Here is a 15,344-nt window from a genome sequence, read left to right as displayed (position 1 = left end):
AGGAGAGGGATAGGAAATAGAGAAGCAGTTAGAGAAGATAAGAGAGATAGATAGCGACATAGTTAGCTGCAGTGGTGAGGAGCACACTTACCAGGCTGATGTACTGAGGCACAAGGAAGGGGTGGGGGAACACAGGCAGTGGGGGTCAGTGGGCAGGCGGGGGAGGCACAGAGGACAAGGTAGGACATGTAGATGTTAATACAGGATGTACTCACAGCAAACACTATTTGTAAAGTTAGTAAAGTAACAGTTGTGCACCCAGCAAAAAGCGATTTTCTTTTTTTAAATGGTAATAGCAAGCTCACAGCCATGTTTGATTTTAGCTAAAGCAGAATGAAACACAATGCAGCATGTGCACACAAGTCAAGTTCGATATCGGCCACAGCAGAATGAAACACAGTGCAGCATGATGCAAGGGTAACAGGAGCACCCACATTTGAATTAAGCAACACACCCCAAACACGTTTTTTTTTAAATGCAGCAACACTGAATGCAGATGGAGCACAGGGAAACAGAAGCACCCAAATTCGAATTAAGCAACAAACCTTAAAAACGTTTTTTTAAATGCTGCGTATGAAAGAAGTAGATGTAGTAAAAAGGAATGCGGTTAGTTAAGAAAATGGATTGAGAGTACAACATTGGCAATGCCTCAGGAGAGTTAGTAATGGTAGAACAGACAAACTCGCACTCATTACTGCAGGGATCGTGGAAGGCCTTTGATCCAGAGGCTGAGGACCAGTCCAGGAATTAGTCCGATGGACGGACATAGATAGAACAGAGTTTTCTGTGGCACTCCAGGCCCTGGCAGGCTCATTAGAAGCTGAGGGGTTACCACCAAAAAGGCTAGCAAGCCCACAGTCCCAAATTTAGGGTAGCCCGAGATCTTTTCCAGACGTAGCAATACCCCTGCTCCTTAGAAAGTGGTCCTTTGAAACAGGGTGGCTATTCACCTTCCGGCTCCTGATTGGGTTGAAATGGAGAAGGAAGGCCAATCAGAGTGAGGCAGAGGCAGGAAGCTGAGCACTCGGTGAATGGAAAAATGAAGCAGCCATTTTAAAGGTGCAAAGAAGACAAAGGCACTGCATGGCCGACTGGCCAAAAACGCAGCCAAAGCATGAACTAGCACATGCAGTTGGAAGGGTGCGTAGCAGCAAAAAGGTGAAAGCCATCAATGGGGAAATTAATACATTTTGCACTCGCTCTAAATGTCCTAAATTGCAGTCCCTAGAGCCTTCTGGGCTGACTTCCTGCATGCCTGCATGCCCTAGGCAAGGTATCTGCAGGCACCTCCTTCCTACTAGGTTTTCTATTACTAAGAACAACACGTTTTTCACTGCATGTTCTTTCTGTTTCCACTAGAAGAACATTTAAATAACTCACCTGAAATGTGTTTTAAAACAGCACACATGCAATATCTTTTTAAATAACTCACACGTTACAGTATTCTGCAATTTTTGATCAATATAATCCGTTGCAAATGTATCAGAAATAATTTAACTACGAATTACTCCATCTTCCACCTGGAAACGTTGCTCTTGATGAAGTAGCAGGTGCACCTTTCATTATTGCACATTGCAAGATGCATCACCTTTTGGCACCCGGTGCCCGTGAAAGGTGATGAATTGAGAGTTCAGCAGGCTGCAGTCTTTACACATAATCTGTCCCTGTGCTTGCCCTGAGACTCTAGCAGGAGTCCGTAGTGGAAGCCTCCCTACTCTTTTCCCAACCACCAAACACCCACAAGGGTTCCATAAGGGCCTCACTTGAGAAGGACTGATGGCAGAGCCACACACAGCTTTATTTAGTTGACACACCATGAATGTGGAAGACAGCTACTCGTTTTGTAGAGGAGTCAAAAAGGTAATAGAATGGTCTCAAAGTAAGTTGATAAATAACACACAGAGGTGACAGGTACCAGGGTTCACAGGCAAGTCAAAGAAGTGTCTGGCAAGTCACGAGTAAACAGAGGCAGAAGACAAGCTATGGGGTAGTAAGACAGTTGAAGATGGTGTAGCAGGCAACTTGCTAGATAACAATATAATAATAATAATTCTTTGTGATTTAGTTCAATTTGAATTTTACATTAATTTCAAGAAATCAACTAAAGCAGTTAAAACATTTAGAATGTACAATATACATAACATAACAAACCCAGCAATCAATCAAACATCACTTCAAATTAATACAATCCAAGTCGGCCAAAACAAGGTCAACATAACCTCAATTAAACCAAATCGAACCATGAAACACAGCAAAGATCAATCAAAAACAAAAGGCAAAGCTGTTCAGAGATCCACACATAAAAGACACATAACAGTTAGCGTTACTTAAGTTGAATCGAGTCAAATCGATCAATCAAATAAATTAATGAATTGAATTATTAATTCCATCTTTCAGTTGGGATCAGCATGGCTCTGCGATCGTCAGATTTGTCAGGCTGTGACACTGCCTTCATATAAACCATAAATCAAAGAAACTGGAAGGTCTATACAACCCTAAGTCTAAAGACATACAACACGCATGATCTTTCCGTTCCGTAAGCATTGTAGAGTATATATAGTATATTTTAGCGTAGACCCTCGTTTCATTTAATTCACTGCCTTCTTTCAGAGTATTTCATAGATTGCCAGAGAACTTTCTTTCAATCACTTCATTACATAATTAATTCTGTATTTCATTCATTCTACCCCTCCTATCATACCATGCTTCTACAGCTTAGTGATAGTTTAGCAGAAAAGCATACCCCATCAAACAATCAACAAAGGTTTCATGTGCAGCCATACAAGATACAGGGCTATCTGAGCCGAAATTGTATCAACGTTTAAGCAATAATCCCAAAAAGAATCAGATAGGATTCCCTCATAACTACGCACAAGACCACTGAGGTTAAACATATAAAGTGGCCCCAGTTTACTACCCTGAGTAAGCACATGCCTGGCAGTCTCATCGTTACCTTTGAGACCACAAATACGACAATGCCTGATTTCTGCAGCTAAACCTAACCAGGATCCTATCACAGAAAGTACTGGCAGTTGATTTGTGCGAAGCATCAACAGGAACATTCTTAATGCAGGGTCAGGACACCATAACAGATAGGGCTGAGTCCTTCTGTAGCAGCGTACCACATGGCAGACTGCTTCATAACCTTTTAACTTCGAGAGGTGGGTGTTATTCTCGCACCAATCCCACTTGTTAAACTTTCGCTCAAACAATTTTTTTAGATGGATATAAGGAGTTTTTTTACTGAAACCTGGAATACAGTTTATTTCTGCAAAAAATTTCTTGTTTAGCGCCTTACAATTGAAGCCCTTAAAACCCTTTTCTGTGACACAATTCTGCCCTCATGCTGTTAATAGCTTACATGCCGACGCAGATCAGGACTTTATGTATAGGCATCCTCTGGCCTGAGTTGCCATTCCACACAATGAGGTTAAGCCCAGTTCAAGGCACAAGAATTCCATAGAACATGAGGGCCCCAGGCCCAGGGTAGATCGCCAGTAAAAGCCCTCCAGTTTATTTAGCCAGGAGAAGCCCTGCATAGCAAGAGCCTCAAGGCCGTACAGTATAGCAGGAACAAAGCATTGGCTATACAGCATGATGATATCTTTGATGGAGAATCTGGCATGACCTTTGGCAAATGTACACACCTGGAGAGTCAGTTGTTTAGCTCTTCTAGTCTTGTTAATTATTATATGGCTATAGTCGGCCAAGGGGTTTATCTCCAAACACAGATAGGGATAGGACAGGGCCTATTCTATAGTCCCAATTAAAGTGTCCATCCTAAACTTGTTGACCTTTTTCCTCAAGACTAGCATTACGCTGGTCTTCTCTAGGTTGATGGTCAGGCCTGGTAGATGGTCATAAGCCGATAACTCATTAAGCATGTTCTTCATGCCTGCATAGGTCCGATCGAACAGGACCAAGTCATCAGCGTACAACATGCCCACCATACGTAGGTCTTCAATCTTGGCGGGACAATTTGCTTTTGCGAGCAGGCGATGGAGGAGGTCAGCTATATATAAGTTAAACAACAATGGGGCCACTACGCACCCTTGTTTAACTCCCAAATTTGTGGGAATGGAGTCAGAGACCCCCTCCGTTACCCAACCTAACTCTGATACTGTTATTGCTATGTAGGATTATCTATATTTGCACAATTTTAAGTCCCTAAGCCTAGACCATACTACGTCCCTGTCAACCTGGTCAACAGCGCTTCTAAAGTCCACAAAAGCGATGTACAAAGTGGTATCCTTATTACTCCGAGTGGACTGAATGAGCTAATCCAAAGCTCTGATATTATGGGAAGTACCAGACCCGGGGCGAAAGCCGTTTTGAGCAAAAGTAGCACCTGCTACTTTGCAGGCTAACGCCCATTTCTGAAGCTCATTTAGTACAAAAGATGCAAAAATGTTGCCAGTCACGTCTAACATTGACAGCAGACTGTAGTTGTTAGAGTTGGTCCGATCACCTTTTTTATGGACCGGAATAAGCACTGCCTGCCGCCATCTGGGCGGAATCATGCATTCTCTGCAAACTCAATAAAAATGAATTAAGAGTACCTGAGACCAGTTGTCAGGGTCATTCTTTAAGACTATGTTAGCCAGGCCATTTGGGCCATGCGCCTTGGAAAACTTGAGCTTTAGGATGGCATCTAACAAAATCTTATGACTCATTGGTAAAGGCCACGGACCTTCAGTGCACACAGACACAGACCAAACGGATGTCTCTATCTTGAAGAATTTTGCAGTGACAATCTTTACCCAGTAGGCCCCAGATTTGGAATTTAAAATCTTGGTCAGACTCTCGTCCCTAGAGGAGGCCAAGTTTTTCCATATAGCACCACTGTCTCGAGGTGTCAATATTTGTACAGAATTCTGCCAATCAGACCTTTGTTTGGACAGGCGGTGATGTTTTAACCAGACTCAGTATTTACTCTTTATCATTTTAATAGCATGATGTGCATGGGGTGTGAGGCCCTGGTGCTGACCGGGCGCCACGAAAGCTCTAATTTCCCTATGCATCCTGCGTTGGTGGTCTTGGATGTTTATATCAAATGGTTTATCCACCTTAGTTCTACCCGCTAGTGTGGGGTTCCAGTTACAAATACCTATCTAGTGGGATAGCTTATGTAGGGTTACCAGACATTTGGTCGAAAAAAATTGGTCGACCAGACAAATGGTCGAACCAATTTGGTCGAAAACCAAATGGTCGAATTTTTTTTTTTTTTTTATTTTCACCCCTTTTTTTTATTTTTTTGGGGGGGTCCCCCCCAACCCCCTTTTTTTCTCTAAAAACCCCTTTTTTTAAAAAACGAAAACCCGAAAAATAAATATATAAATAAAAAAAAATTCGACCATTTGGTTTTCGACCAAATTGCGTCGACCAAATGTCATTTGACCAGTTTTCAGTCGACCAAATGACTGGACACCCTTATGTAGCCAGGATTCAATAGCCAATTCATTTTTACCTCTGAGACTCCTCCAGTGGGAAGGCAGAGGAACATAGCTTAGTGATCTTGTTCTGGGTCCACCTAATCCTATTCCCAGCATGATTAAGCATCAAATTCCCACACATGCGGGGCCCCAGATTATCAGTTGATGTCTTAATAGCCAGAGAAAGAGTGGCAAGATCACTGCAGACGTTAAAAGCCACTTTTAAGGAAACTACTCACTCCAGCAGACAATCGTTACCAGCAATATATTCCAGTTTGGCCTTTTTTGTCCCTACTGACCAGGTCCAGCCACCAGGCTGATCCCCCGTAGCTCGGCCCTTCAGCAGGGTCAAATTCCACTCCTTTAGAAAGCCCAGCTACTGCATTCCCCTTGCATTTGATATTTGAAAAGACATTATGCAATAATCAGACAGGATTTTGTTTTTAAACCCACCACTCCCATCCTTGTCTACACACCTAGCATTCCAATCGCCACCAAGGATCACTGAGTTATTAGTCAAAGCACAGGGCCAAGATAACAATATCACGTCCAGATCATCAAACACAGTGTCAGAAACAGAGGTACCAGGGGAATCATAGATGTTCACAATTAACATACTCTGGCAGACCCCGCCCTCATCGAGGGCGAACACTTCCACAGCCAGCCCATTACCACCATGGGGGCCAGATAGAATTAATTTTGGATTGCAATGATTTTTTATCCTAATCAATAGACCTCCGGCCCTGACGGCCTCTTTGACCTTTTAAAGCAGGCGTTTGAAAAATAACATAGCCGTCAATTTGGATATCAAAGGTTACCCATGTCTCCTCTAAGGCGAAGATATCACAGACTATGAAAAGTTCCTGAGACCCACCCTAAAGTAACCAATGAATGAAACCCCTAGTGTTCCAACTCAGGATGGTACTATTTCACTCAGTATCCATACAATAGGGCTGAACAACTTCCAACCCTGGGTGAGCTCGCTCTCACTCCCCTCAACGGGTTTCAATTCATTCTCATTAGTAATTTATATTTCTTCATTAAGTAATCCACCATTTTTGTTATAATATTTCCAATATTTCAATTGTTTATTTATTCCTAACCAATCAGTGTTTCAAAATTATTGCCAATGCATTTCGGACATCTGTCCATCATCAGGGCTATCAACACTATTTGTTATCAATCAGTGATATTCACAACACCATGACCCATTCCCAATGGTTCACCCAAACGTGAAATCGTAAAGTAAATGCATGCACATACCAGGTTAAAGTTGTGTTCCATCATGGCGTTCACATCAATATAACAAGTCAAAAAATACAAAAACATCCATTATAGATCATTGTTAAACCTCATTTCACAATATAATATCATAATATACCAAACGCTTTCTACCTGTTTGGTTTTTCGTCCCCAGAGTGTATGTTCACCTCTGTTGCCAGTATCCTTATTTAGCGCGGATCCTCTGAAACAGATATTTATATATATGTGTATAACTATTTCTTTATCTGTGGTCCCCCTCCTTCAGTATTCCCACTTAGCCTCCTCTTCCGTTGTGCTTACCTCTACTCTCCTGCTCTCCGTACGCGACAGCTATTCAAAAAGAGCTGCCGCCACTCGTAATAGCATTTATCAACACTACTCATTCCCACACATGCGCGCTGCTGTGCGCGATGCCGTGATGCGTTTCACTGATCTCCTCCGTGCATGCGTGAATGTGTCTTTTCAACACTTCAGAAATATTATACATATATCTGCTCGTATAACTGTCTGTCTATTTAAGTAAGTTTAACTCTATGATTCATGGACTCTTTGATTACACAACAACTGTTATTCACTATGAATTCACTCTATTTATACTCGCATAAATAACTTAGATCATGGGGACCCCCGCTCATGCTGTGGTCCAATCATAGTGTTTCTATATTGTGCAGTGTGTGAATGTAAATGTTAATTCTATATCAAACAGCTACCATTATAACCTTGATCACTTTTGTTGGAGGATCCCTAACCCTGGGATCAATACGTACTTACCAATAATCGCTGCCTAACAGTGAACTCCATCTATAGGCTGAGCAATCGTATTGGCTAACATCCTTCAGAGGTCGGTTAACTAAGAGTTGACTGAGATATAATAATCACAGTACCTAGATGTTGGACAAACCATTTTATGAAGCACTACATAAAGTTAAATACCTATCTGGATTATCATAAGGACAGGTTTTGCTGAGTTTCTAATTCAATTACCAATGTAACTTTCATTCGTTTGTTTTTTAACAGCGCTTGCACTTCCTGGATAGTCAGGTTTTGGATGTTTTAATTATAGTCTTGAGGATTTGAGAGGCTAGAACACCTGTGATTGGTGTAATAACAATCACTCACCCTTGAGCAAAGACTCTGCTGTCACTGACCATCTATAGTAATATACCCCATTGACTGCAAGGTTTAATGGATGCAAACTACACACTGTTTTTATAATTAGAGTGTAAATTAAATTATAAGTGTAAAAATGATCTGCCTCCGCATGATTATGCACACAGCACCGGAACTCAGAAAAATACAATTATGCAATACTGGTTTGCTTTCACTGGAAATAATGGATAATTTGTTACAAAATATTAATTCTCAATTGCAACTTAGTTTTCCATCTTATTAATGATACAATCCTAAAATTGTAGGAATATATGCACAGTGCTTCTGAAGCTCAATGGAAAGAAACCATTCCTTTTATTACAGGGTGCAGTTTCTTTTTTTTAAAGGCTTCAGAGAAATACATTCTGTTTCAGAGGTGGCTTGCAATTACATCCATGTAGATAAAAATCAAAAGAAGCCTTCTGGTTTCTGCCAAGTAACCTGACCTTTGCACTGCCCTCTGCTCTAAACCTGTGTGTAAATGTACACAGGAAAATAATAAAGCTGCCGTATTTACAAGATTTTCCTGCGTAAAAAGGCCTAGTACTCACCTTATCTGGAGGCCTGGCTTGAATAGTAAAGTACTTGCAGAATTGCAAAGTTTAAAGATAGAGAAAAAATGAAAAACAACTAAAGCAAAAAGACAAATGTAGAATACTAATGTTAGTTAGATTTAGGCAGGAAAACAGAATCACTAACATTTACACTGGGCACGTGGCAACAGCCAACTAATTTAGTGGAAACCAATCTCACCCAACAGCTCCTACAGCCCTAGTGGACCAAGGCTGGGTGTGAGGCGCCTGCACGTCCCGCAGGATCTCTAGGCGCCAGGCTAATCAGCCAGCAACACAGCACTGGGTCCCAGAAAACGGTCCTCCACTAATCACGGGCTGTTGCTCAGAACACCAGCTGTCAGCCGTAGAGTGTACGGATAAGGCTTGCGCAGCGCGCCCGCTACTCCTCTCCGCATCCCGATTTTGGGATTAGTAATCTGAGAAAAGGACCCTCAGCCCTAGGGGTGCGTGTCAAGCCGCACCTCGAAGTGTAACACACTGGCTCAACAGCTCAATCGGCACAATGCTAGTCACACAGAAAGGCCACTTTCGACACTGAATATAAAAACATCCTTCTGTTTTATTTATATTTTTATTGCACTTCAATTCATAACACGCTTTCACCAAAGGGCTGTACATAGAAATTACAAATAAGAAGTAACAAATATTGTGTCAAAGACAACAACACAACAACACAATGCTAAATGTTTTAATTGAGGGGAATAGCTAGAAGGTGATTTTTCAGAGAAGAGCAGATGAGACAATGATGAGCGGAGGAGAGAAGAGCATAAAAAGAAAGGGAGGGCAATTTAGAGTTTACACGACAAAAGGGACAACGTGCAAGTAGACAGAAATGAAAGAAAAGAAAATAAGAAGGTACAATGCTATAGCACATTGTAAAACTACCTACATCGCAAAACTGAAGACGCGTGGGGAAGGAAAGCCAACAAAGTGGAGTAAGAAAAGGAAACATGAGAATGGGGAATAAACAAGCAAAGAAGATGGACAGAAGAGTTAAAACGAGAATAAAGATGAAAAACAGCATAGAGAGGGAGATGCAAAAGGAATGTCGAGCAATAGTCAAGGGGCCTCATCACGAGTTAGGCGATGCAGTAAAAATGCATACACTACCCAATTACGAGTTTGGGGGAAAGTTGGAGGATTCGCCTCCAGCTCTGAGCTGGATGTAAATCTGCATATTTTCTGCCCATTTTCTTCACAATTACCACAGCAGTAATTGTGTCAAAAATGCCCCATTGAGTCCTATAGACTCAAAAAAAATGGGGACTTACACAGCCACTTGTAATCCGGCGGTAACACCATCGGACCAAGTGGAGTTAACAGTAATTGTGTTGGATGGTATTCTGGCAGATTTATCACCGGGATACCGCACAACTCATGATGAAGCCCAAAGTACAAAATAATCTGTCTAAGAATAGGATCTTTACAAGTATGGTGGTGCAGGGAAGAATTGGCAGCAGCTGAATTACTGCACCTTTTCCTGCACCGCCATACTATGAGTATGGCCCTTGAGTGGGGGATTTACCTCCCCCATCATGCTGGAGGTCAAACCTCCCACTTTTCACCAAAAATCAGCAAAATCGGCAGAATTACATCAGCAGTAATTCCGACAAAAATGCCCCATAGAGTCAGGTGGGGATTAACTCTGCCGCTGCCACTTGTAATCCAGCGGTAATTACGGTGAGGCAGTCAGATTTACTGCCCGAATACCGCCCATCTCGTAATGAGGCCTTTAAGAGTTTTAGTCGCAGAGAAGGTAAGAACAGGGCATATTATACAAATGTTGTAGATCTGAAAATAACAAGCGTGAGTGAGAGAAGAATTTTCATTAGCAACCGAGCGGGGGGAGCCAGCCAATCAGGTGGCTATGAATGCAGGCTTGAACCGCCAGTACCAGCCTGTGATCCAAGCCGCCTGACGGCTGACCACCTCCCCTCCCCACCGCCATCTTCCTCCCACACTCTGTCCCATTTTATATTCTCCCACCAACCCCTGACTTACCTTATTACTTGTGTCTTGGAAACGACAACACCATTCAGGCTTCCTCCACTTGAGGCGTGCCTCACCTTCCATCAGCATTAGAATTGCAACTGCAAACTTCTTGATGGCTCTGGCCTTGGAGAACACCAATGAACTAGAACTGAAGTGGATATAATTTGCATTTTCCCTATACATGTGGAAGATCCACTAAGTCGAAATCATGGGCTTCCAGTGGCATTGATCCAAACAACTATCAGTATGTTTTGTTAGAAATTTTGAAATTGGGAAAAATGGCATGATCTGCTGCAGGTGAGAAATTATGTGCTCTGTCTTATACGTTATACAGTTTAAGGAAATAGCTTGTAATCATGGTGTTCAGATATCAAACACAAATGCATTGGAATCACTGTATTTTGTTGTTAGGTGTCATTTTTCTTACTTTTATGATGGATGACATATGCATTTGTAATTTGTAATTGAACGTACAAATGTTATGTTTTGTTTTTTTATCTTTTTTATATCATAAAAATATAATCACCTATAATTTATTTTAATATGGGAGGTATCCTACAACATTTCTACAATGTCAGTACTAACACATTATATTCTCCTAGTCTAAACATGTATGTATCCCTAAAGAATACCTTTGTTTACTTTTATCTAAATCCCACCTCTATTACCCAGTTAACTTTAAACTAACTATATGCCTCAGATAATTTTACAGCCACTATGAGAATTTGAAAGAAGATCATGCTTTGAGGTAATCCACCAGCCTGTTTGTCACACTTTATTCACGTGTGGCTTATACTCCACATTTGTTCCATCGCTCCCATCCCATAATATTTCCTGGTTCCCCATTTGTATTTTTACACGTTGATTGTCCCTCTCTTCTTTATTCATTGTGTATTTGTTCCACCCGAATCATCTTGGTTTGGACTCCATAGATCGTCTGTCCGGTCGTATTTGTCCTCTTTTTAGGCATGCTTTGCAGCAAGTTCCTGGGACTTTCACTGCATAGGCCACTTAGTCCATTCAACGATATGGGAGTTTTCACAGGAGTTTGTCCACTGTCAAAACTGCACAGCAGACACATTTGTGTATGGGCATCTGGTTAGGTCCCTTGACCCTTCTCTCTGCTCATAGGTTCGAGTGCCGCCAATTCTCCGGGTATATATAGGGTTCTCTTTCTCCCCGCCTGTAATATAAAACTGAATGAGTTTCCTTAGAAAAATGTGTCTCTATCGTCCATTTTTTTCCTTTCAACCCAACCCTTTAAAACCAATTTAAGTGTTACCTTTAAACATTCCATTTCTTCTACTCCTCAAACTATCCAGAAGAGACCACATCACTCCAGCCCTAAAAACACTACACTGGCTCCCAGTAAAACTTTGCATCACCTTCAAAGCAATGTGCATAACGCACAGGGCAATCAGCGGACAAGGAGCAGAATTCCTACAAAAGAAAATAATAGTCTACAAACCAACGAGACCCCTCCGATCAAGCAACGAAATTCGCCTGGAACTCAAACCATACCTTAAGAAAAAACTTGGAGGCACCTCCTTCTACCACTTAGCCGCAAAAAACTGGAACAACATCCCAAAAGAAATAAGAAACACTGAAGATCACCTAAAATTCAGGAAATCACTAAAAACCTGGCTCTTCAACACCACAGACTAAATCTGGAAACTGAAACTGGAAAAAAGATGACTAATCCGGAAAGGACACAGACATCCCCGACCCGAGAGGGTAGCTCCCACGGCACCTGGACGGGTGACACAGGAAAGACTGGAACACAGGCGGCACGCACAAAGACTGAGCCAACTCCCCCAGACAATCCCACCAACACTTTCGCCCGTCCCTTAGTTACCGCCAGGTACCACAGTGGTGTGGAATTGTCAAGATATTGGCAATAACCACTCTACCTGAGAGGTTGACATTGGCAGGTGCACTGGCCACAGGAGTATGAAGGGAGGATAAGGGGAGCTATGAGAGAGCATGTTAGAGGTGGGGGCCAGAGGAGTAAGGAACCTTGTATGCCAGTCAGACCCAGATCAGGACAGAGCCGCATCAGGGGAGACTGCGCAAGCCGAGCGCCTGAATTCAGCATAGAGACGCAAACTTACCAACCCTACTAACAATTTCCCTTTCTGCATACACCTCTCAAACTCCAAACCAAACACAACCAAAATCTACAGCAAAACAAACCGCACAAACTTCACTACATTGCAGCAACAAAACAAAAACACGCATAGTCCTGCACAACATTACACGACGACTACTGGCCGCAAACACCCCAGGCCCAGCCAACGGACCCACCGGGCTGAGGCCGGCAACAGCACATCACTGTTCTCTTGCACTTTTCCTGCCTCCTCTCACTAACTAAACCTCCCCTCCTCTTTCAGAGCCGCCAGAGTGCCAGGGGACCACTCCGGTGGTGATAGTGCGCGGTACAAATGTCCTTTAACATTAACATTAACATTATTTCGGTGGCGCTGGTGCCGCCGCCGCATCCGCTCCTTTTCTTCACCATCCGCTGGCCGCCATGGAAAAGGAAGATGGGCTCTGTACGGAGCCCCGCCTTCCCTTTCCCTGCCAGCCACCTTGGAAAAGGATTTTCCTTCCTACAGCGGGACACCGCGCACGTCCCGTTGTAGGAAGGAAAATCCTTTTTTATAAGCCCCCAGGGTGCTAATGGCCTCCATCCCCCATTCGAGGGCTGGAATGGGGCATAATGGCCGGGGCCTGCGTTATCCGCCCTCGCTTCTCTTGGGCTGCCGGGCTGTTATCCCCCGTTCCAGCCCCTGGAACGGGGGATGAACATCACAGAGAAGTCAAACACTGGATATCTTGTATGTCATAGCAAAGCAAGCAATCAAGTCTTAAGTGTGTAGAAACGCCACTTGGTGATAGTCTGCCACCGGCTAGTAGATATGTCATGGGGTTCCAGACAGCTCACATAGAATAAAGGCAAGCCATCAAGTAGCAAACCAAATATGGGGTCACAAACAAGTCAAAGGGGCATCCAAGCCTTATGGTTGGATGTAGATGGCTTGCATCAGATGTGAATCACATAGATGGAAGCTTTGTTATAGGATTTATAAGAAAGTCATAAGGCTAGCGTTTGCTATATTTGGCTTATTCTAATTAACCTGCTAATTTGTAGCATGTCTGATGAATAGAGAGAAAGTTTACCAAGCACATTGACATCCCTGGAGAGAAATCCTAGAGTATCAGATACATCTTGAGGGTGACAACAGCATGCTTTACTGTAATACATTAGACATCCAAAGCAGTTCACAGTCCTGAGCACTGTTTGTAGGCTCTATCCATATTTTTGTAATTGATTCTTGTTCAGCCTGATCCAAATGGGTTAATAATGGTTAGATTGCTGTGTGTGCTTGATGCTGCATGTATTTGATGTGCCCCTTTGACTTTAATGTGCATGCACACTTCAGAGAGGCCTTCGCTAGACATCTAATGTGGGGGTTTCTTATAACTTTGCAGGAGCCTTCTTTTGGAATGCTCACAGTGCCAGTGGGAACTGCTCTGACTCAAGTGGAGGATGACCTGAGACCCGAAGCCATCAGCCTCTTTAAGCTGGTAGGTAGAACTTTATATGCTCTGTTACTCCATGTCAAGCCTCAACAAATCACAGATTCTGTCCTACTGCCACCAGAGCTCCTCTAGCTTCAAACAGGTATTTGTGAATAAATCCTGCTGGTTGTTAACAAGAATCTTTCATATATTCAAACAGAATTAACCTGTTGTCACTCATAAGGTTAAGTGCCTATACACTATTTTATTGTATAAACTGCATGATCAGAGATCGGATTCTAGGAAGACCTCTGCTCACTTCTAAAAGGTAGGATTCTTTGCAAATCTTGCACAACTTTATGTTGGGTTATGAAAGGATCTCACAGCTTCCCATAGCATTATGGAGTATCCTGTATAGCTCATTTACACTGTCAAAGAGGTTCACAGACGGCTTCTTAGCATTCTTGATACTGATCTTGTATAGTCACTCATCATTTTGAGGAGGATACAACATCACTCGATGCAATCAGCTATCAAGATCTCACAGAGTCTGTTAGGAATTTAGGAGAAACAGGCCAAGCTACTTATTGAACAGAACTGGAAAAACTGTACCTACTAGACACTACGTTGCCTGGACATCATGTAGTCTGTATGTGAAGGTCATGTGTTAATTGGGGCTTTTGATGGGAATTCTAGGGGATCTTACAAAGCTTATTGCTAAACGTCACTATTACCTGTTATAACTTTCTAGATATTGCATATAAGATTGCTTCTTATTTATTTATAGAGTTATCTATTTTGCTAAGCATCATAGGTATTGCCTCTCTGCCACTTTGCAGCACTGGGTTGATGTATGTGTTTGTCTTCATTTGATTAATCTGCTGCATGTGTTGATACATGAGCTTTTGCTTCAGATAATGTCTACATCCACCATAAGGAGTTAATGGGACTGAACCCTCTTTGGAGCACATGGTCTGACATTTTTATGAGAGGAGGCAATGTTTCCTAAAACAGGACAGTTTTCATGCCGTCTAAGCATGGGCAGGCTAGATATGGTCTTTATTTCGTGCTGCAAATCATTCCAGAAGGCAGGGCCGCAGATAATGATACTCTTTCTCCTGCTTTAATGAGATTGTCAGATTGAGCTTCTGTTCCTTGATCTATGGTAGCTACGAGTACTTTAATGTAGAACTAGTTAGCTAAAATACTTGTTTCCTGTTGGATTATTTTGGGGTCTGGCATATCAGTTCAGGATTCTACAATGTCTAGCATTTCTTTATGTGGGGTTTATTATTATGTGAGAAGAGGGTCCCAGGAATGCCCTTCTTCCCCACCATGAAGCTGACAGGCCGAAGAATCAGGAACGCTCGAAGTCACTCATCCTTTTTCGGACAGACCCCAAGTGCACCAC

General features: G+C 42.5%; 1 protein-coding gene across 2 annotated transcripts in view; it reads left to right on the top strand.

Moving 5' to 3' along the window:
• MYO15A (myosin XVA) overlaps positions 1–15,344 on the top strand; it is a 3,541,761-nt gene that overhangs the window by 1,123,605 nt on the left and 2,402,812 nt on the right. For both annotated transcript variants that reach the window (XM_069645706.1, XM_069645705.1), the window contains exon 27: positions 13,904–13,999. In XM_069645706.1, coding sequence (XP_069501807.1) covers positions 13,904–13,999 — 96 coding nt within the window. The remainder of the gene's footprint in view (positions 1–13,903; positions 14,000–15,344) is intronic.

Source organism: Ambystoma mexicanum, chromosome 2p, assembly GCF_040938575.1.
Source record: "Ambystoma mexicanum isolate Mex_15411 chromosome 2p, UKY_AmexF1_1, whole genome shotgun sequence".
Classification (NCBI taxonomy): Eukaryota; Metazoa; Chordata; class Amphibia; order Caudata; family Ambystomatidae; genus Ambystoma; species Ambystoma mexicanum.
This window is presented reverse-complemented; position numbering and strand designations above follow the sequence as displayed.